This window comes from Vombatus ursinus, unplaced genomic scaffold, assembly GCF_900497805.2.
Source record: "Vombatus ursinus unplaced genomic scaffold, bare-nosed wombat genome assembly UNPS02014822.1, whole genome shotgun sequence".
NCBI lineage: Eukaryota > Metazoa > Chordata > Mammalia > Diprotodontia > Vombatidae > Vombatus > Vombatus ursinus.
Window position 1 is genome coordinate 185,240 of NW_020954600.1, and position 23,195 is coordinate 208,434.

General features: G+C 43.6%; 1 protein-coding gene across 3 annotated transcripts in view; it reads right to left on the reverse strand.

Moving 5' to 3' along the window:
• Positions 1-23,195, reverse strand: part of PTPRJ (protein tyrosine phosphatase, receptor type J) — a 177,038-nt gene that overhangs the window by 138,157 nt on the left and 15,686 nt on the right. The window contains exon 1 of one of the 3 annotated variants that reach the window (XM_027837692.1): positions 10,859-10,876. The exons of the other annotated variants lie outside the window; for them this stretch is intronic. Coding sequence (XP_027693493.1) covers positions 10,859-10,861 — 3 coding nt within the window. The 5' untranslated portion in view covers positions 10,862-10,876. Of the gene's footprint in view, positions 1-10,858; positions 10,877-23,195 lie in introns of those variants that run through there. 3 annotated transcript variants of the gene reach the window in all.

Consider the following 23,195-nt stretch of genomic DNA (forward strand, 5'->3'; position numbering starts at 1 on the left):
GCAGCTCACTCCACTGAGAGGCAGCTCTGATGGGCAGCAGCTCACTCTACTGTGGGACAGCTCTGATGGACAGCTTTTCTTGACGTCAAACCAAGTTATGCTCCCTTGCAACTTCCAGATTCTGGCTTCTGGGTCAGCCCTCTGGGGCCAAGCAGAGAGAGGATAAGCCCTCCAAGGCACAAGAGCCCTCAGTTATCATTCACATTTTTATGTTGGAAGATCTGCAGAGCACTTTTCTTACAACCACCATTTGGGACAACCCCCTATACATCTTGTCCTTGCCCTTTGGGCCACCTTCAATTGATCCAGTGGTATTCTGTCCAAGGCAGCCATGGAGCATTGGCAGACTGCTGGGGTTCAAATAGTGGGCTTTGGGAGGGCACTAAAAGCATAGCATGACCTCCCAAATGCCCTCCAACCCCACCACCTCCACTTGGCAGGATGGAGCTGTAGAAAGAACACTGAATTTAGAGTCAGAGAACCCTGGTTCCAAATCCAACTCTGCCATTTTACTGTTTGACCTGCATCAAGTCAGTTAATGTCTCTAGTCTCAGTCTCCTTCTCTGAGAATTTCCCTCTTCCTTCAAGCACAACTCAAGAGCCACCTCCTCCAGGAAGCCTCTCCAGATACCCCTAGTTGCTAGGGTTGTCTCCTTGTGTAGGTTATCTTACCTGGCTTGTATTTCCCTACAGCTGCATGTATTATATTCCCCATCCGGGGCCTTTAATAGAATATTAAGATCTTCGAGGGACAGGACTGTTCCATTTTTTACTTTGTCCTCTCCAAAGCCCAACACAATGCTTTGCACCCAGGAGGAAGCTAATAAATTCCATCCACTGAATGGAATCTTTCAAATGAAGGAGCTGGACTTTGGAAAGACAACTAATTCTGGTATCAGGTGACCTGGGCTCAAATCCCAGCTCTGAAGCTCACTGTATGGGACCTTGGAGGAATCACTGCATCTCTCTGGGCCTCAGTTTCCTCATCTGCAAAATGAGACAGTTGAGCTAGATGGTCTCCAACATCCTTTCCAGATTCAGAACTATGATCTGACAACTCTGATGACCTCTGAAAGACTCTAAATCTATGGTCATGAGGGAACGGAGTTCCCAGGAAGAAAAGATAACAGAATTCCATTCATTTGAACAAAATAGAATTTCTAAGGTCATAACATCATAGATTTAGAACTGGAAGGGACCTCAAGAATCACATAGTTCAAGACTTTGGAAACATTTTACAGACAAGGAAAGTGAGGACCAAAGAGGGGTCATGACTTTGGATCAAAGAAGCAGATATAAAGCTGGGGAGGCTTTAGACATCTAATCCAGCCCCTTCACTTTTAACAATGAGGAAACTGAGTCTAGTAAAGGATAAGGGATTTGCCCAAGGTCATACAAGTGTTAAGCGGCACAGCCATTATTCCAGCCCAGGTCTTCTGACTATGAACCCAGGATTCTTTCCACAGGAATCCCGGAATGCTTCTACCATCCAACTAGCTCTTGGTAACAAAGGTAACTCAATTAAAAATTTCAAAAACGTCTGCATTTGCCTCACTGGTTTTGACATCTGCCTACCTAATCACCAGCATTTTTTTTTTTCCCAGTGTAAGATACTGGGTAGAACTAAGAAAATTACTTTTATTGTCTTTGGATATTTAATCATTGGTGAAATTCAGAATCCACTGACTTCCAGGTCCAAAACACAAAAGAAGCTGCAAATGGTACAACTAGCGATTCTTGCTGCACCAGCTGGTTCTGGGTGTCTGAGGATCGTCGCCCAAACGTTTTACACGCCTGCCAAGACAAAGAGATCTCAGAAATCAAAATCTTTTTACTTTCAGAGCTGTCCCATAAGCCAACTTGGCGCCTGGTTCTGTGCTTCTATGCCTTATCTCCAATCCACAGTTCCTTTTTCCCTTTAACAAAAATACTCCTCTTTTAAACAATATGTGATGTCGGGCACCAGGGGGTTCAAGTCACCAAACACAAAATTTATGGCTCCTTTTCTGCTCCCGCTTCACATACAAATGCCACCCGAGCCCTATCACCAGGGAGCCAGGATGGGACTACACGTTTGCAAAGACTTCTTTCACTTCACTTGAGTGAATTATTTTTAAGGCAAGCCAATCTATTATTCCTAAATTAACCATATTTTTTTTTCTGAATAAAAAAAGGTTTTTAAACCTAGTAAGAAGAAATCATAGCAGAACTCTGGGCATTTGAACAAAATGGAATTTCTGAGATTTTCAGGCCTCTTGAAAGCTTCCAAAGATGTTTATTTACCTAGAAAGTGAATGGGGGCCCCTGGCAAGGCCTGCAGCAGCTCCTGACCCTGCAACTGCCTTCCAACCTGGGTGGATGGATTATTATTTCTGGGCTGCTGCTGGCCAGGCCACAGAAGTTGATAAGGCCCCTTCATGAACAATTCTTAAGCACCATTCCATAATTCTCTCTCCATTCCCACAAGGAATCCTGAAAGGAGCTTGGCCGCTGGAGGGCTGGAGGGTAGAGAGAGCCAGGAGAAAAAGATTTACCCTGGTAAATATCCGGGCAAGGGGAATCTGATAAAAGGAAGCAGTGGTGAGAAGGAGAAAGGTTCCCTTTTCATTAGGACAAGGCTCCAAGGGTAAAGACCGCTGTTGTTCCTAAGATGACAGCTTTAGAGCTGGAAGGGATTCATGGAGATCTTCGAGGCCAGCCCCCTCGTTTTATAGATAAGGAAACTAAGGCACAGAGACTTAAGTGACTTGCCCAGGATTTATACAGGTAGTAAGAGTGAGAGGCAGGATTTGAACCCAGGCCTTCTTGACTCCATCATACCACGATGGCTCTCTATTGGACAGCTACCACAAGAATAGTTAATAGTGGTAGTAATGGTGGTAATTGACATTTAAATAGCACTTGCAACTTGCAAAGAACTTTATATATCATCTGACCATCATGACAACCCCGTGTTTGGGCTCCCTGGATGCTGGGTTATTGTCTTCCTCGTCTGCTCTTCATTCAAACTCCAGTTAGTAAATTCCTTAAGTGTAAGAGTACTGGATTTGGAGTTCCAAAATTTCTGGGTTCAAATCTTGGCTTTGCTACTTATTATTTCTATGGCCTCTGGCAAGAAACCTTAACAATAAAAAGTAATAATAAAGGCAGCAGGATATTGTGAATAAGAAGGGGCTCAGAGGCAGAAAGCCTTGGGTTCAAGAATGGCTTGTGACACATACCAGAGGTGTGGAACCTTAGCTCAACATCTAACTTCTCAGTGACCTCTAACCTGCTGACACAAATTAAAGAAAAGGTACCGGACCTCCAGTGGGAGAGGGCTCTTTCCTCATCAGATACCCTCTCCACTGACTACAAAAATTCAAAAAAAAAAAAAAAAAAGGACAGCTGACACTGATTATACCTTTAAAGTTTAGTGCTTGACATCATTATCCCACTTGATCCCCACAATAATGCTGTCAAGTAGTACTGCAGGTATTAGTCCATTTTTACAGATAAGGAAACTGAGGCTCCAAAAGGTGAACTTGCCCAAAGCCACACAGCATCTCCAAAGTAAGATTTGAACCCAGGTTTTCCTGACTCCAAGACCAGCATTCTAGCCTCTACATCTGGGCAAGTCACCTAAACTCTCAGACTCAGTTTCCTTACTTGTAAAAAGAATATAACACCTGAATAATCACAATAATCAGTGAAATGAACATAGCACTTGTATAATCACAACAATCATCATGATTATTGTGATGACTCAATGTAATAATGCAGACAAAGGCTTTGCAAACCTTAAAGTCCTATACAAACTTGAGCTATTAATGATTGTGACATCACAATAGTGCATCTATCCAAACAAAGGAAAATCAGATTTCTGGAGGAGCAGCTTGAACTTCTCATATCCTAGAGCAAATGACCTTAAACAGATTATTTCCCCTCTCTGGGCTTCAGTTAGCCCAGCTGAAAGTAGAGCATTGGACTAGGTCTCTTCTTTCATTGTAGAATTAGAAAAGTGTGGCTGAAGCTGCTTTGGGAAAAGGAGGGCTTTCCCTTCAAAGCTCCCCTTGGGGGACCCAAAGAAATGCCCCAATGAAGACTACAGTTCATTTACTTATTACCTCTAAGAAAACAAGCCAATGAATGAAATGTGCTGTCATTCAAGACAAATCAAAAGTAATTTTCCAAGGGCCAACTCAGACATTTACTAGCTGTATGACCCTGGGCAAGTCATTTTACCCTGTGTGCCTCCATTTCCTCATCTATAAAATGAGTTAGAAAAAGAAACAGCAGACCTGTCTAATATCTCTGCCAAGAAAACCTTAAATGCAATCACAAAGAGTCAGAAAGAACTGAAAAATGACTAAAACTCCCCATCCCTTCATCCTACTCCCCAGAAACTCATCATCTTTCAAGAATGTATCAGCTTTGGTATTCTCACATCTTCAGTATCCTCAGTACCCTCTACACTGTGCCCCACACACACACACACACACACATACACACTGGAGGGCCAAAGGGCAGAGCAAAGAACTCCTCCCAATGCCTCCATTGAAAGAGGGCTCCCTTGGGGCAGCTAGGTAGCACAGTGAATAGAGCACCGGCCCTGGATTCAGGAGGACCTGAGTTCAAATCCGGCCTCAGACATAACACTTACTAGCTGTGTGACCCTGGGCAAGTCACTTAACCCCATTGCCTAACAAAAAAAAAAAAAAACAAAGATAAAGAGGGCTCCCAGACTGGCCAATTCTTCATCCCCCACCAGCTATACCCTGTGGACTGGGAGCCCAGGGTCCTTTCTTCCTCCTCTCCTTTCTTTCATGTGTTATCTTTCCCTTTCAATTGTAAGCTCTTTGAAGGTAGGGACTGTCTTTCTTTTTCTTATTTGTATCCTTAGCACAGTGTGTAGCACATAGTAGGCACTTAATGTTTATTGACAGGCCATCCTAGAATTACCCATGAGCCCATCTTCATCTATTCAATCAGTCACTCATTCAACCATCATTTGCTAAACACCCACTATATACAAAGCTCTATGCCAGGTGATGGGGAAGATGGAAACAAAGAAGGTCAAAGTGAGAAGAGATCTTGGAACACAGATAGGAACCCCCCCCCCAAGCCTCTCCTCTCTTCCACCCATTCCCCATACAGTTGCCAAAATAATCTTCCTAAAGCACAGATTTAATTATGTCACTCTCCTGCTCAGGACACTACTCCTAAATGCCTGGCATAACCATTTTATTAAGTAGTCACTTAAGTGTTTAACCTGCCAGTTGGTCACTGTTGAACTAGTCAGCCTCTAGCCTCCCATCTCTAAATCTCCACTCTTGTGACTGACAAGTCAAGATACCTGGGTTCTGGTGCAATCCTAGGTGAGTCTCAACCTTTCAGATTTATTTTCTCTATTTGTAAAATGAAGCAAATATCACCTGCCCTATGTCAGTTTCCAAATTTCTGAAATGAAGGAATTGTACAGGATGGCCTCAGCAGTTCCATACAGCTGGCGAAAAGTTCTGAGACTCTAAATGAGTTAGCCATGGCATCTCCAACCCACTGCCATCCTTATCTTCCTTGTCTACAGTTCCCAGGCACCAAGGATGAATCTGGGAGGGTAGGTAAGAGACAGAAGAGGTCCCTGAAACATTTTCAAGGCTACAAACTGGAGAACTTGTCCCAGATAAAGAAGTGTGACTAGCCCCGATCTAGGCAACATTGGCAATAAAAATACCATGTTGGTACAGCAGTTTAATCTTCTGTTTTATTTTGTTTCATTTTTATAAAGTGTTTTATCTCATTTGCTCCTCCCAGAAACACGGTGATGTAGACAAAGATTACACAGTAGAAAAAGTGCCCAGGTTGGGATCCAAAGACATAGGTTTCAAACCGTGAGTCCCATCCCTGATTAGCCCTCAACACAATCTGGCATAATCATAAATAATCATAAATCATGAGAGTTCAAATTAGAAATGCACTGGAGATCATTTAGTCCAAGTTCTTTGGTTTCACAGATGACGAGCCAGAGAAGTAAAGTGTATTCCTAAAGACAAATGACAAATAGGATTTGAGATCAGCTCCTTTGGCCCCAAGTCCAGGGCTCTTATCCTTCTGTCCTTGCTGTCTCCCTATATTATAGGAAGATGAAGGTGAGAGCAAAGATCATAAAACAATAGATTTGGAGCTGGGAGAAACTTTTAAGGCCAAACCTCCTTATTTTACAGGGAAGGAAACTGACCCAAGAAGGTGAAACTATATGGATATGAAAAAAAAAACCTTTGAAAATGATCAAATGCATGAGAGCTCTCACCTACCTAGACCCTAAAGCCACATCTGGGAGGCCAGGTTACAATTAGGGGTGCAGCCTAAAGAAGCAGGCCTGAATCCACAACCTTTGCATGATCAGCACTAGACTGTGAACACTTAGCCAACCAGACCTGAGCCTCACTTCACATCACGAGAACTACTTTAGGACCAATGGGCCCCACCAGGTCAGCTTCCTCTGGGAACTATGGAAAAAGGAACAAAAGAGCCAAATGCAGATTTATGAAATGTCTGAACTGGAGAAGACCTTGGAGCATAAAACAACGAATGCCTCACAACAGAGAACATCCAAGCCGGTAGAGAACCTCCTGATACAGAGTTTCAACACTGACTGGGGCCTTTAAGCATAGAAAATCCGTCTGCCCTGGAAAGGAGTAATGGAATAGAGATTTTCCAAGCTGAAAGGAAATGAGACATAGAACGGTAGATCCAGAGGAGACCTTAGAACAAAGAAGCACCGACCTCCCGGGGCTGTTATAAGGATCAGAGGCACACGTGTGCAGTACTTTGCAAACTTTAAAACACTAGCTATTTTTATTAACACAGATTGTTCGAGCTAAAAAGAACCTTAGCATAGAAGGTGAAAATAGATGTAAGCCCTAAATGAGATCTTATAAAATAATTGTTGAGCTGAAAGAGATCTTAGTAGACCAAGGGTTCTTGACCTGGGGTCCATGGATAGATTCCAAGGTGTCCGTGAACTTGACTAGGAAAAAATTATATCTTGATTTTTCACTCACTTCTAACTGAAATTTAGCATATCTTTCAACTATAAAGGTAGGCAACAAACAGTCATTCTGAGAAAGGATGCATAGCCTTCACCAAACTGCCAAAGGGGCCCATGAATCCAGAAAAGGTTAGGAGCCCCTGATCTAGACCACAACCCCTTTGTTTTACAGGTGAGGAAAGAGGGTAAGTGACTTATTAGTGACAGAGGCTGATCCAGAACCCAGCCCAGTAATCTTTGTCCAGCTGCCCTGCCCATTCCAACGCAAGTCCAAGAGACTCTTCCCAACAAACTCAAAATGACAGGATGATGCATGATTATGAATCCTGAAAGATGCATAGATCAAGGCACACTACAAACAGACCCTTCACCCACCATGGAGCCTCATTTTGCTTTTCATACCAACAGATGGCTCTCCTGGAGGCCTGATCTAGACACATGACTGTTGGCCTTCCCATTTCTGAGACACTCAAATACCCAGAAGATACCAGCAGGATAAAAGCCAAGCTCCAATGTGCACCCCAAAAAGGGCAGTGTTCTCCCTAAAAAGGGAATGTAGCTGAAGGGGTGAGATAAGCATCTGAGACAGGCATCAGGCCTAGAAGCTGGAGGCCACTGGAGAGGAGATGTGCATGGAGCAAGAGCATCGCCACATTCTAATTTTAACTCATTAAGCCAAGAAACCACCTGGCAGCAGGTTCTTCCATCTGCCCTATTCACCGAGGATTGACTAACACCAGCTATGAGCTGTCGCTTCTCCCCAGCTGCTTGGACCATCAATGAAGGCCCCCAAGTTCCACCTGAATTCACAGCAACAGCCCCCTGCACACAGAAAAGCTGGGGTTCACCAGGCTTGAGAGGAGCTTTAACCACCCTGGGGGACTAACTCATCCCACCCAGATCACAGGATTTCAAGCCAGTGTCAAGGTCATGTAGGCCAATACCTTCTTTTTACAGATGAGGATACTGATATTCACAGAAGTCTCACCAAAGGTCACCCGGTAGTGAAGGACAGAGACAGGATTTGAATCTGGATCCTCTGACTCTTTATAGAGGCTCTTTCCATTAGAATCTCAAAGTTGGGAGGAAAATTGGAATCGTAGGCATAGTCCTACAAGAATTCCCTGTACTACATACCCAACGAGGGGTCATCCAGGGAGGGAGAGGCCAGCTGACCCCGTCTGCAGGCAGCTCATTCCACTGTGGGATAACTAAATGTTGTTTGCAAGTAGTGTTTCCTGGCATCTGGTAGACATTTGTCTCTCTGAACCTTCCACTGAGTGCTCCCGGTTCTGTCTGCCCTGAGGCCGAGCAGAACAAGACTAATCCCTCCTCTCCAGGACAAGCTTTCATGTACTAAAGCCAGTTATCGTAGAAGGAAATCTCCGTAGCCAAGTAGAGAAGGAATGGAAAAGGCTTCCTGCAAGAAGGTGGGATTTGATCTGAGCCTTCAAGGGAGTCAGGGAAGCTAAGATGCGGGGGGCGAGGAGGCCAAGATGCCAGGCACAGCACAGAGACCAGAGACGGAGCATCAGAGAGTCAGTGCCTCCTGCTCATGGAGTTATCACTCTATATTACGCCAGGATCAAATATCAACTCCTCTGCCTGGCTTTAAAGCCTTTCACAAGCTGCCCCCCACCCCTTCCTACCTTTCCTGCTTCTTACAGCTTACTCTAATCCAGTAACACCGGCTTCCTGGCTGTCCCTCACAGAGGCCACCCCTGCTCCCAGCTCCCTCGTTTTCCCTGGCTCTCCCCCACGCCGAAAATGTTCTCCCTCCTCATCACAGCCTCCAACGGGCTCAGACCAAATGTCATCTTCTGTAGGAGTTCATACCTGGTGCCCTCAATCTGCAGTGCCCCCCTTCCGAGATTTCTTCACATTTAAGTCTATGTATCTCAAATGTCACATAGTTATTTGCATGTTGCCTCTCATAAGAGTGTGAGACCCTTAGGGATAAAGACCATGTTTTACCTTTCTTTGCATCCTGAGTGCTTATTAAGTACATATTAAATGGTACATATTAGGTATACATTAAGTACTTAATAAATGCTTATTGCCTGACTGTGTATCAGGGTTTAGCATTCCTCCTGGGGCGCCAGCACTAGACTGGGAGTCAAAAGCCCTGAGTCCCAGTGCCACCTCTGCCATTAGCTGACTGTGTGACCTTGAAGCAGTCACCTCCTTTGCTGAGTTTTCCTACTCCTCACAATGAGCACATTAGCCCAGAAGAGCTAGGCAACACAGTTGGACAAGGCATCAGACTTAAGAGAGATCCCATTTCCAATCCCACTTCCAACTTTTATTAGCTAAACAAGTCACTCACATTTCCTCAACCTCAGTTTCTTCATCTGTAAAAATGGGATAATAACAGCAGCCATTTCATGGTCTTATTGTGAAGGTCAAATGAGAAAATGCCTGTAAAGCACTGAGCAAACCTTCAAACACTCTATCAATGCTATATCCATCATCATTACTCCAGTCTGACCCTGAAGATTCCCTCTGTTCTCTAATGCTCTTCTCTGGCTCCATGGTACAGTGAAAGAAGTGATGGATTTAAAGCCAGGCCCTTAGTTTCAAACCTGGCTCTGCAGCCTACTACATATTTAGCCTTAGGCAAATGACTCCCTGTCTATAAAATGTGCTAGACAACCGCCTTGGTTCCCTTCTGGCTCCAAATCTGTGATCTTATGGGAACACCTTTACATAGTCTCCAAATCCTGGCCCAATCCAGCTGATTTCACAGTCCATCACTTACCCCATCCAAGTCAAGGACAGCAGCAAATACTCAAATTTCAAGGGAGCTCTAAGATTTACAAGGTGCTTCCTTCCCAACAAGCCCCCAAGGCAGGTTTCATATTCACTATCAACCCCATTTTGCAGATGAGGAAACTGAGGTTCTATTGTGACCCTATATCCAGGGAAATGTATGGTTTATCCATGGGATGTGGAGAGTGCATGCTACATCCCCTATTGGCTGGATAGCTGTGCAACATCCACCTTGGAGTGGAAAGATGCTAGATTTAGAGACAGATAACCAGGGTTCAAATCCCAGCTCTGGCACTTACTAGTTTTATGACTCTGGGCAGGTCCTTTCACCTAAGCCTCAGTTTTCCTCATGTGAAATAAGAGATCTGACCACATGACCACTCAGATACTGCCCCTAAATCTATGATCCTAAAATCAGAATTTAAAAAAAAAACAACACTTCTCTGGGAGTCAATTTCCTCACCTGTACAATGAGTTCAATGACTTCTCAGGTCCCTTCCAGCTCTAAATAAACCTGTTGTCTTGTGACTTGCCCAAAGTTTATTGCCCCAGCAAATAAGTATTAGAGTCAGAATGTGACATAAAATGGTGCTGAGGTAACTGAGGGACACTGAGTCAGGAGTTTCAATCCAGGCCTGGCACTTCCAACCTGCATGACCCCAGGCAAGACACTTCACAGCTGTGAGCCTCAGCTTCTTCATCTATAAAATGGGGATAAGAGCTATAGAATTTACTACCCAAGGTGGTTGTTACAGTTCAAATGTCAGTTATTTTTAGTATCATCACCATCAGTGGTTTCCATCACTCTTGCCAACAAGTCAAATTGCCTTTGGTTAAAAACAGATCCAAAATGTGCTTGGTGGAAACACTGGCCATTGGCAAAACTTCAGTTATCCACTCCTTAGAATGCATGGTGTTCTTAAATCTAACTAGGTTTCACAAAACTAACCAGGTTTATACAGGTCCTTAAGTCAGATGCCATGTAATTATAATGAACAGTTGTGGGTCCCGAGAAGAGATGAGGAAATATACTCCCTTCCAGAGAGATATGAGACTGACCATGGGTAGTGAGTGTCCAATGTACTGTCAAGAGTTCACCGTGCCCGTTAGTTTTGTCCACTGTTTTTCTTTCTTGAGAGAGAGACAGAGAAAGAGAGTGAGAGAGACATACACAGGAGGGGGGAAGGAATGAAAGGGAGTAGGGATGGAGGAGGAAAAAGGGAGGGGAAGGATGGAGGGGGGGAGGGAGAAAGAGAGAGAGAGAGAGAGAAATTACATGATGTAAATCAGGAGGCATCAATAAGACTTTCTTTTAAATACAGGCTACTTAATAACTAACATTTGTAAAGCACTCTATAAATGCTAGTTATTACTTAAGGGCACAAAACTCTTTCCAAGTGGCCTAAACACTTAAAATCCCAGATCCAGAGTTGGTTGGGCCCTCCAAGGCCTTCCAATCCAACCCTCTCATTTGCAGATGAGGAAAAACAAGACCCAGAGAAAGAATGTAAGTGACTTGCCCAAGGCCCACAAGTAGCAAGTATCAGAGGTGGGGTTAGATCCAAAGTCCTCCCACTTACTTATGTTCACTGGTAGTGACAAGCTTTTCCCCAAAGTCTGAGCAAGCAAGTGTATCAGCCATAAATATGACCTGCCAACATACTGGTTAAACAGTAATCCATAAAGGTTGGGAACCAGGAGATGTCTCTGACGCAGGGGATCTTAGGTCTATATAGCTAAATCCAAGAGCCACAGGGAGAGTGAGTGTGTGTGTGTATGTGTGTGTGTGTGTGTTTACGTCCTACAGTTGTGTTGTGTGTGTAAACAACTCCCCTGCCCAGAAACAAGGGTATCAAATTAAAACCAGGGAGAAGGAGGGGACAGGGAGAAACCAATGACCTCACGGATTTAAACAAGTTGGCCGGCTTTACTTCCCTATCTGAGGGTGGGAGGCTCTCACAGCCACTAGGGAACTTCCCTGCAAAGGCAGAAAACTAATCCCAGCCCAATTGGCAGCCTCTTTTCCCAGCCCCCATACCAATCTGACTACTCCCTCTTCCTCCTCCAGTCAGTCCCTGGGCCCTGTACCTAAGGTCTTTGAAAAGGACTCTGGAATGAGATGAAGGAGTGTGGGTCAGCTCCCACGTCTAATGCTTACCATCCGGCGCCCTGGCAAAGGCCCTCACCTTCCTGGGCTTCAGTTTGCTCATCTGTCAAATGATCCAGTTGGACAGGAAGGCCTCTGAGAGGCCTCCCAGCTCCAGAGCTGCAGCTTCTGATCCCTTCTCCCTTTCCACTGCCAGCACCCAAAATCAAGCCCTTGACTCACACTAGAATAGAATATTACTAGAAGAAATCACCAATTCTTGAGCGTTTCAAGAATTCCAGCATCTTTTCCTCCCAATAATCCCAAGAGAGAATTAGGACAAACATTATTAGGCTCAGTTTGCAGAACAGGTATCTGAGGCCCAGAGAGGTCAACTAAGTTTCCCTAAGTCACCCAGCATGGGTCAGGGTCAGAACTCTAACTGGGGTCTTCTCACTCCAAAACAGCATGAGAGTCATGCTGACTCTTAATATGGCAGCAGCCTCTGAACAGGGTTTTGCCACTTAACCTCCCACAAAACCATCCTGCTGCCAGTCTTCTTCTTAAAACCCTGCTGTCACATCATTCCCCTGTTCTAAAGCCTTCCATGGTTCCCCACTGCCTACAGTCTAGCATTTGAGATCTTCCACAGCTCACCCAGCTCTCTGAACTCCCCTTCAAGTCAAAACTCTCAAGGCTGTACTGCTATCGCCAAAGAAATTGAGGATTTTGTGCAAGGTTACATGGATAGGAAAGCAGCAGAGAACCAAATTTAAGTCCAGGTTCTTGTACTCTAAATTCAATGTTCTTTCCAATAGGCCAGTCATGTACCACATCCACAAGGCTCAGCGTGAGCCTCAGCCCTCCATTTACCCCAACAACACCTCCTATTTCTACAGGGTCCCCCAGAGGACAAAAGCACTCTACAGAGACGGCCTCACTCAGCTAAGTGAGGCAATGCAAAGAGTAGCCCCATTTTAAGATGAGGTCACTAGCTGAGCCCAGATTTAAACTTAACTCGTCGGACACAGCCATCCTGCACTCAACTACTGAAGGACCTGGTATACAGTAAGCACATAATAAATGCTGATCTTAGTTATTAATCACATCCCAAGCACTTAGTACAGTGCCTGGCACATAGTAGGTGCTTAATAAATGTTTATTGATTGATCCAGAGGTTTGCTCTTCCTGTTACCCAGGCCCCTATCTAAATTCTATCCATCCTTCAAGGTCCAGCTCAAGCATTTAGCTGCCTTCCCAGCCTCCTCCAGCCAAGCTGCTCCCCTGCCTCACAGCACACATGGTCCATGCCCACTCAGTGCTATATGCATCACATGCTACCTGGACCTGGTTTGTACAGGGAGCTTCATTCCCTAAATACGAAATCTCATCAAGAGAGAAGACCAACCAGGATCAGTCTCTTTCACTTCGAGATGTGCTCAGCACCAAGCATGGTGCTGTACGTGGAGCCACAGCTAAAGGAACACTGTGTCTAATGAAGTGGTACCAAACCAACCACCCCGAAAGGAAGAGCTGCCTGTGTTTAACAGTGTTTAGTGTTGAGCCTATGGTTATTGAAAAGAATACTCCATCTGAAATCAGAGGATCTGGATTCAAATCCCAGCCTGGCCACTTGCTGTGTGACCCTGGGTGTGTCACTTTTCCCCTTTCTGGGCCTCAGTTTGCTCATCTGTAACATGAGACCATTGGAATCAATGACTTCTGAGGTCCCTTTCCTAAATCTACCAACTATTTTCCTTCTGCTGGACTGAAAGATTAGAGTCAAATAAGAAAATTTAAAGGCTTAGATCATTGAAAAACAGCACATCTGAGTTCAAATCTTCACTCTGCCATTTATGATCCATAGGACCTTGGGTAAAGTATTTAATCTCTCTGGGCCTCCATTTCCTCCTTTGTAAAACTGGGGCAGGGGGGAGGGACTACAGGATCTACTCCTTCTAAATCTGATTCCTTCAATTCTAGGGCCTTCCCTCAGTTGATTATCTCCAATATATCTGGTCTAGCTATATTGTTTGCATGTCATCTCCACTATTAGACTGGGAACTCCTTGAGGACAGGCACTGTCTTTTGCCTTTCTGTGTACCCCAGCACATAGCACAGTGCCTGGCATGTAGTAAATACTTAATAAATGCCTGAATACTAAGTGACTATGATGGACTGGACCCTAGAAATTATCTAGTCTAACTTCTTCAATTCAACTCAGGCATTTATCAATCTTTTCTTCCATGCAAAGAGGTGTGCTAGGCCCTGAGTACACAACAACAAAGCTATCCCTGCCCTCAAGGTGCTTACATTCTACTGGGCTGCAGGGCAGACTGACAACATTTACACAGAAAAGTAAATGCAAAGTTATATCCAAGGTAATTTCAAGAGGAGGAGGGCACTAAAAGAGGGAGGGGGTCTGTGGAGAAAGGGACACCTTGAAGGAAGTAGGGGATCCCAAGAAATAGAATATCATGGATAAAGCAAGGCTGAATGCAACAAAGGATGCCAACATAAGACTGGGGAGGGAGATGAGAGGGAGCCATTATGTGGAAGTCTAAATGGCAGGCTGAGGATTTGGTATTTTACCGTAGAGGCAACAGAGAGACATTGAAGAGATTTGAGTAGGCGGGGGCACTGTACAGTTGGGGGAATGGAGGCCCCAGCAGGGGAAAAGACTTGTCCAAGGTCAGGCAGTGAGGGAAGGAGCAGCAGGACTCGAGCCCCAAGCCAGCATGGCTGACTTGCTCTCTATGGCGCCCCAGCCATCATGCCAGGCTGCCTTATTGGCATTCATACGATTTCATAACGCAGTGAAGGCCCACAGAGGCCAAGCTGTTCCTGGCACTATTCCGGGGCTCCGTGGACTCCAGCAGGCATGTGCATGTGGAAGTTTAAACCACGAGAGGGTGTCATCAGGTGTCTTGACACCTTCTCGGGTGTTTGTTTTAAACCCACAAGGCGTGAAGCGTCTCTGGGAGTCACACAAATGCAGGGCAGCCCCAAGTGCCCGCAGGCCGCCGCCATCAGGCCTGCCTGGCATTTAGGAAAGCTTCGAGCTCTGCTTCCATGTGGCTCAGCCTCACACGGACAGCAAAGCAAGCCTGGGCTGAAATCAAAACAATTTCTTCAAAGCCATTTTCAGCTGACCAGCCTGCTCTGTTTGTCAAAACAAGGCAAAGCAGCCTTCCTGAAAAACCCTCAGCGAGGCAAAGCCCAGCTGGTTACAGTCTGCTATTCAGAGCTGTGAAAACACAGAGACAGAGACACAGAGACAGACAGAGGAAGAGGAAGATAGAGAGAACAGGCCATCGACCTTCTGAGCACTTCTCTTAAGGGAAGGCACAGACAACCGGGGGATGGGGGAGGTGACCCGAGAAACCCACTGCAGGCTGGAAGAGTACTAAGCAAAGGAACCTGGGTTTTGGTCCTGGCACTTCCACTAACAGGCCACATGAGCTTCAGCTTCGTGGGCCTCAGCTTTGCTGGCTGGATAGAGAGGGGGGAGTCAGGGATCTCCGTCAAATGCCTCCAAATGCTGTCTTGACTCACCTCCTCCCTTCACTCACTCCTCAACTCTGTGAGCTGGTTTTCAGCCTCATTACGGAACCGAAACAGGTCTTTCCCAAGTTATCAAAAGTCTCTTAATTGCCAAATCTGCTGATCTCCGCTCAGTCCTAATCCTTCTCCAACTCCATGTAGCATCTGACATGTCGATGGCCCCTTCCTCCAGGATGCTCTCTCTTCTCTGATTATCTGTTGGAGCACCCCTTCCTTCGTAGTCTCCTGTGTTATCTTGTCATCCACATCCTGGCCCTCACTGTGATGTTCCCCAAGATTGTCGTAGGCCCTCTGTCCTCTCTTTTTTGGTAGCCATGCGTTTAACTATCATCTCTATACAAATGACTCCCAGATCTCCAAATCCAGGTTCAGTCTCTCCCCTGAACTTCAGTACCACGTCACTGATTGCCTATTGGCTGCATGTCCTGGAAACATTTTAAACTCAACATGCCTAAAACCTCTTTTTCTTCAAATCCCACGTCTTCCAAACTTCCCTACTTCTGTCAAAGGCATGACCATCCTTCCAATCTCCCAGATTTGCGACCTTAGCAATGTCCACTCTCCCTAACGCCACACATCCAAGGAGTTGTCAAACCTTACCATTACTTACTACTTTCACGACATCTCTAATGTCTGACCCAATCCCCCTACTCAAACAGTCACCACCTTAGTTAAGGCCCTCATCACTTCCGCCCTAGATTGTTGCAGCAGCCTCCTCACTCGTCTCCCTGCCTCACGTCCCTCCCAACTCCAGGCCATCTTAAAAGCTGCTTCTAAGTAATTTCCCTTGAGCACAGATCTGACTATGTGACTCCTCTACTCAATCAATTCCAAGGGCTTCCTATTTATTACCTCCAGGACCAAATATAAACTCCTCTGTTTAGTTTTTAGAGTCCTACATGACCTGGCCCCAACACACCTTTCCAGCCTCATTGGACTTAACTCCCCCTTTCATGCTCTGAGATCCAGTGAAATCAATCTCTCTGTTCTTCACACACAACATCCATCTCCCATCTCTATGTCTTTGCCCAGGCTGTCCCTCATGCCTGGAATGCACTCCCTCCTGACATCTGCCTCAAAGTCACTCTCTTCCTTTAAGATCCAACTCAAACAACATCTTCTATGTAAAGCCTTTCCAAATCCCCCCAAATTCTAGTGCCTTCCCTCCCAAATTACCTAATATGTGTGTGTGTTTACTTAGGCTACATAACATACATGTATATTTATTTCTTGTCTCCCTCAGAATATAGGTTCCCTGTGGCTGGGACTTATTTCATTCTTTGTACTTGTATCCCAAGTACCTAGCACAAGGATGGACAATTAATAAATACTCAATTGATTCTCAGCTCAGACATTCTAGGCTCTATGTGCACAGGACATCAAGGGGGCTGCACGGAGAGAATGCTAGGCTTTGAGTCAAGAGGCCCTGATGGAAATCAGCCACCTGCGTGAGTGACCCTAGGCAAGTCACTTCACAGCTCAACCTCGGTTTCCTCTTCTGTGAGATCAGGATAAATAGAGTTCCTACCTCACAGAGTTGTTGTGAGGAACATAATGATAATAAAGGTAAAGCACTTCACAAATTTTAAAGTAATGCATAAAAGTAGATTATTAGATCCTCATTCTTATTAAGGGCCTTTTTTAACTCTAACATTTTTATGTTCCAAGGCCCCTCCTGCCCCTGACATTCTGTGTTCTAAGGTCCCTCTCTGGCTCTAACATCCTATAATCACAAGGTCTTCATATCCATGGTTCCTGCTGCTACAAGGAAGCTGATAGCCTATTGTCTGTCTTTGTGTTCCTTCCTCTACCCTGCATGGATTTAGAAAGCTTCCCTCCCCATGCCCTCTGAGAAGATACTCTACAGAGCTCAACAGGCATGCTGTGCTAAAGATCCTTTTACCTGAAACCTCCCAGAGGAAGGTAAGCTCCTAAAACAGAGGCCTTGTGGAATCACCACCAATGAACAGAAGATAAGTACTTTAAGAGCTAACTTGGAGCAGCTAGGTGGCACAGTGGATAGAGCACTAGCCCTGGAGTCAGGGGGGACCTGAGTTCAAATCCAGTCTCTGATCACACTTGACACTTACTAGCTGTGTGACCCTGGGCAAGTCACTTAACTCCAGTTGCCTAAAAAAAAAAAAAAAAAAAAAAGAACTAACTCAGGAGCAAAGAAGCACAGGAACACTAAAAGACACTCATGATGGGCTGAAAGCCTGAGCTCCGTCCAGCACTCACTTTATATAAAAGGTGAAAAAGATATGTGGGTTGAGCTGGCAAGGGCCATACTTGTTTTTCTGGACCCAAATCCGTTACAGAAACTATCCACTGACATCTATAGAACCACAGAATGACAATCATGTAAATGAAAACAGAAAAATGACACTGAACATGGTGTGATTTTGATGGCCAGGTCTGGCCCTGAAGAAGAGAGGAGAGAATGCATCATCCTTCCTCCTTTGCAGACATGGGAGCTTGTGGGTGTAGAACATTTCATATTCCATCAGATACAGTTGAAGTTTTGGTCATTTTTGCTACACTGCTTCCTTTCCCCCATCTTTGTTAGAATAGTTGTTTCACTGGATAGATGATGGGGGAGGGGCACAGGCAGAAATTATGATGAGGTCGCCACTATTATTTTATATGATCTGAGGAACACTAGCTATGACAATAATAGAGAGGGAATAAGCACAGGCAAAGAGGAAACAAAATGATAACTTTTTGCAAACAATATGATGGTCTTCAAGAGCCCTAACGATTCAATGAAAAATTAATTAAATATCTTCAGCAAAGTAGCAGGAAAAAAATTAACCTACAAAATAATCAGCCTTTCTGCATATTAACAATGTAACTCAGCAAGAAGAGACAGAAAGAGAAATATTTCAAAGAACTACTGAATGTATAAAGTATTTCAGAGTACACCTGCCAAGACACAAAGAGGAATACAAAAACACAAAACACTCTCTACAGGAATAGAGATAAGCATATATTTGGAGAGATAGTAAATGTTCATGGTTGGGCCATGCCAATATAATACAAATGACAATATCGCCTAAATTAATTTACTTATTCATTGCCATACCAAAATATCAAAGAATTACTTTATGTTGTTACTGCTTATTATTACTTATCATTACTGCTTACAGAGCCAAAAATAAATAAATAAATAATGAGACTAATCTAGAGGAACAAGAATTTCAAGTGAATTAATGAAAAGAAAATGGGAAGGAAGGGGGCCTAGCCATACCAGCTCTCAAACTACACCACAATGCAAGAATCATCCAAATGACTTGGTGCTGGTTAAGGAATAGAGAAATCAATCAGTGGAACAGATTATGTACACTAAATATATAATGAAATGAACACAATAGTCTAATGTTAGATAAACCCCAGACCCCAGTTATTAAGGTAACTCAATATCTGAGAAAAACTACTAGGAAAATTGAAAAGCAGTGTGGCAGAAACTAGATGTAGACCAACATTTACCACAATAAACTCCAAATGGGTACATGACCTACATATTAAAGGTCATATCATAAACAAATTAGAGAAACAGTCAAGGAGACTCTGTTCACAACTGTAGATAGAGGAAGTTTGTTGACCAAATGACAGGTACTAGAAACTCTTAACAGTTGATAAAATGGATAATTCTGATTACATAAAACTGAAAAGCTTCTGCACAAACAAAATCAATGCAGCTAAAGTTAAAAAGGAAATAAGTAACTGAGAAACATGTTTGCAGCAAATTTCTCTGACAAAGTTGAAACCCAAGATACATTCAGAACTAATTCACATGTATAAGAACAAAAGCCATTCCCCGTAACTACTGTGGAAGTGTTTTGCATGACTACACAAGTATAACCTGTATCAAGTTGCTTGCGTTCTCAATGAGGGTAGGTGGGGAGGGAGGAAGGGAGAAAATTTGGAACCCAAAGTTTTAAAAACAAATGTTAAAAAATTGTTTTCACATGCAACTGGGAAATAAGATATACAGGCAATGGGGTATAGAAATCTATCCTGCCCTACAGGAAAATAGAAGAGGAAGGGGATAAGAGAAGAGGGGGGTGGGGGAGGTAGAAGGAAAGGCAGATAGGGGAAAGGGTATTCAGAATGCAAGCTGCCTTGGGGTTGGGGAAGGGATGAGATGGGGAGAAAACTTAGAACTCAAAATCTTGTGGAAGTAAATGTTGAAAACTAAAAATAAATACATGAATCTTAACAAAAGAAAAAAGAAAAAAACAAGAGTAACAGGTGAAAAGAGGAAAACAAAGTTTGTTATACCTGCAATCGAGAAAGAAAAGATTGAGAAGTGCTAATGATCCTGAAGTCATTTCTGAGGAGAACCAGACTGATGTCCACCTTTTCAAAGGCTGAGCAAAGTTCCAGAAAAGGTCTGCTCCTTCCTCTATGTCCCCTCCTGGTACCTATCTATTAACAGAGACAATAATGTACTCTGTTGCTATTTTACCCAAATTTTTAGGTAACTTGTATTTTCCCTCAAACACAAAGAGCCTGGAGGTCAAATAGAAATAAATGGAAATTAAGGCAGAGAGTCAAACCTCTGCCAAAAAAAAAAAAAAAGCCATTCCACAATAGATATATGATCAGAGTATATGAGCAGGCTTTTCTCAAAAGAAGAAAAGCAAGCTATCAACAACTACATGCAAAAGAAGTCTCCAAATACAAGAAAAATGCACATTCGAAATCTAAGGTCTTATCTCACATCTATTAGACTGGCAAAGATGACAAAAAAGGAAAATGAAATTTGTTGGTGGAGCTTTGAAATGACGGGGACACTAATGCTCTGATGGCTGAGCTATAAATTGGCCCAAACATTTTGGAAAACCAATTTGGAGTCAAACCCAAAAAGTCACTAAGCTGTGATGCTACTAGCAATCATATACACCAGAGAGATAAAAGAAAAAGGAAAAGGATACATATATACAAAAATATTCATAGTAGCACTTGTTATTGTATCAAAGAACTAGAAACAAAGTAGGAGGCCATGGGGAATGACTAAATAAATTATGCTATGTGAATGGAATGGAATGTTATTTTGCTGTAAGGAATGACCAAAGGTTGGATTCAAAGAAATAGAAGCACCTACAAGAACAGCTGCAGATGAGAGAATCAAGAGAACACAATGTATACCATTGCAAATTACAGAGAAAAATAATTTCAAAAGCTCAAAGTTCTCTGATCAGTGCAATGTCCAAGCAGGACTCCAGAGGACCAATGATAAAACATGCTTTCTACTTTGTGACAGCACTTCTTAAACTTTGGGTCATGATCCCATATGGGGTCATGAAAAATTTGGCAACAATAAAAAGTTTCTGAATGCACAACGATCAAAAATTAATTAAAAATCAAAAGCATAGTGAATCCGAAGTGTTTCTGGCAGCGTTTGCCCATGTTGCATGGCACAACTTCACTGCAGCCTTGGTTCTGAACACACAGCATTTGGACTTTGCACTGTGCGTGCTGTCACGTCATGCCACACAACATTAACAAACAACTGCCAACACCCAAACAGGGATCAAGAGTGTAAAAAGTTTAAGAAGCCCTGGACGAGATGTAGAGAGTGAGACAAATTTTCAGACATAGACAAGTGCATTTGTTCTGCTTGAATATGCTGAGCTGTTATAAAGTTTGGGTTTTTTTTTTTCCTTCAAGGGAAGGGTAGAATTAATTACAGTGGTCTCTTTTAAAAGGAAGAAGCATCAATAAATCATTTAATGAAGATGCACTGAAGAGATCAGAAAGATGCTCAGAAAGCAGCACAGACAAATGAGAAACAGAATAATGTGCTGAACTGAGTATATCCCTTTTAAAAAAAAAAGTAGCTGTGGTAATGAAATTCATAGTTTAATATACAGTCCCATTTTTCTGTTCTTCTTTGCATATGGAAACACATGATCATATTTGTTTATGTTTGTCAAGGTCAGAATTTTTCTCAAAGTTAAAAGAAATTTCTTTTAAAGAAATAAAGGTGATATTTTTTAAAGGCACTAATAAATTTTTTAAAGAGTATTAGAACTAAAAAGAAAAATAGAGAACATAGAGTTCAGAGCTGAACTGAGCTTTATAATATAGAACACAGAATGTAAGAGCTGAAAGAGACTTTACAAAGCAGTGACTCCAACCATCTCGTTTTTTCAGATGGGAAAACTAAAGACCCATCTTAAATGGCTTCTCCAAAATCACATGGCACATTGGCAGCAGAAGAGCCAGGACTAGAACCCAGGACTCCTTACTCCCAAACCAGTGTTTTTATCAATAAACCCCACAGCTAGTTAAGTTGGGTGCAGTATTAGACCAATAAGGTACCAGATTGGATAATAATGACAACTTGAATTTATATAGATCTTTAGGTTTGCAAAGTACTTTACATATTTATCTGATCCCCACAACAAACCTGGGAGCTAGGTGTAATTATTATATCCCCGTTTTACAGATAAGGAAACTGCAGCAGACTATGGTTAAATGACTTGCCCAGGGTCACACAGCCAGTGAGTGTCTGAGGCAGGACTTCCTGACTCCAGCTCCATTCCTCTATGCTCTTAGCTGAGAAGGGCAAAGGAGAATTCCAGATCAAGAGTACTAGGAAAATTTGAGGAGAGAATTATGACTTGCAGCTGGGGGGAAGGGTGAGGGAAGAGCTTAAATAAAGGAAGGAATCAGGAGGAAGTGGCACCAGAGCTGGGCAACAGCATCTCTTGGCCACACTTGACCACACTAAGCTTGAAATAATTAACCCTATCTGTTGCAGGCGGAAATAGGTAGCTAAGGCCCATGCTATTTATAGTGAGTGTCACAATGTAGCTGCCCAGGAATTTATATCTGGAAGGGTCCTTCTAACTAACAAAGACTCATCTTACCCAGATGAGTAAGCTGAGGCCCAGAGAGGGGAAGGCCCTAGATCACACAGCCAAATAACATCGAAGGATTTTAATTGCAAGCGGGAAGGGAACTTCGGACACCACTGAGTACCACCCAACCACCCCCATTTCATGGACGAGGAACTGGGGTCCAAAGATATGAAGCAACTTGACCTGAGTCATAAAGGCAATAAATAGCAGAGTCAGGATTAGAACCCAGAAAGCCCATTCCACAGCCAGGGTTCTTTCCATCATACCATGTTACCTGCCCACCTCCTCCTATGAGATGTGTCCCTGAAAAGTTATAGACAAACAGAATTTTTGTAAATCAAATCCCAGTTTCACTGAGGACTGACTTCTACCCTCATTATTCCAAGTCTTTTTTATCCTCACATCTTTCATGGATTGATCTTTGGCTGGCAGAAGCATCTAAAGCTTTGACTTTGTTTCTCTACCCAGGCCTCTCTGACAAACAGCTAATGATCTAGAAACACTTAAACACACTCCAGGGAGCCACTATAGAAAGCAAATGGGAACTCCTAGAGCAGGGCCCTCCTGCCTCTCCTGAATTATTCAGCACCCCCCTGATGGCCAGCGCCAGGTGGGGCCCCTCTCAGGGACAATAAAACTCCCAAAGCACAGGGACTCCCCCACCCCACCCCAGTCCAAAGGCATTCAAAAAATATTTATGGAATAAATTAATCCTCCCAGTTATTTATTTTCACAAGGGGCAACCACCCTAACAATATATAGGATATGGAAGGAAAGAAGGAAGGAAGGAAGGAAGAAAGGGAGGAAGAAAGGGAGAAAGGGAGGAAGGGAGGGAGGAAGGGAGGAAGGGAGGAAGGGAGGAAGGGAGGAAGGGAGG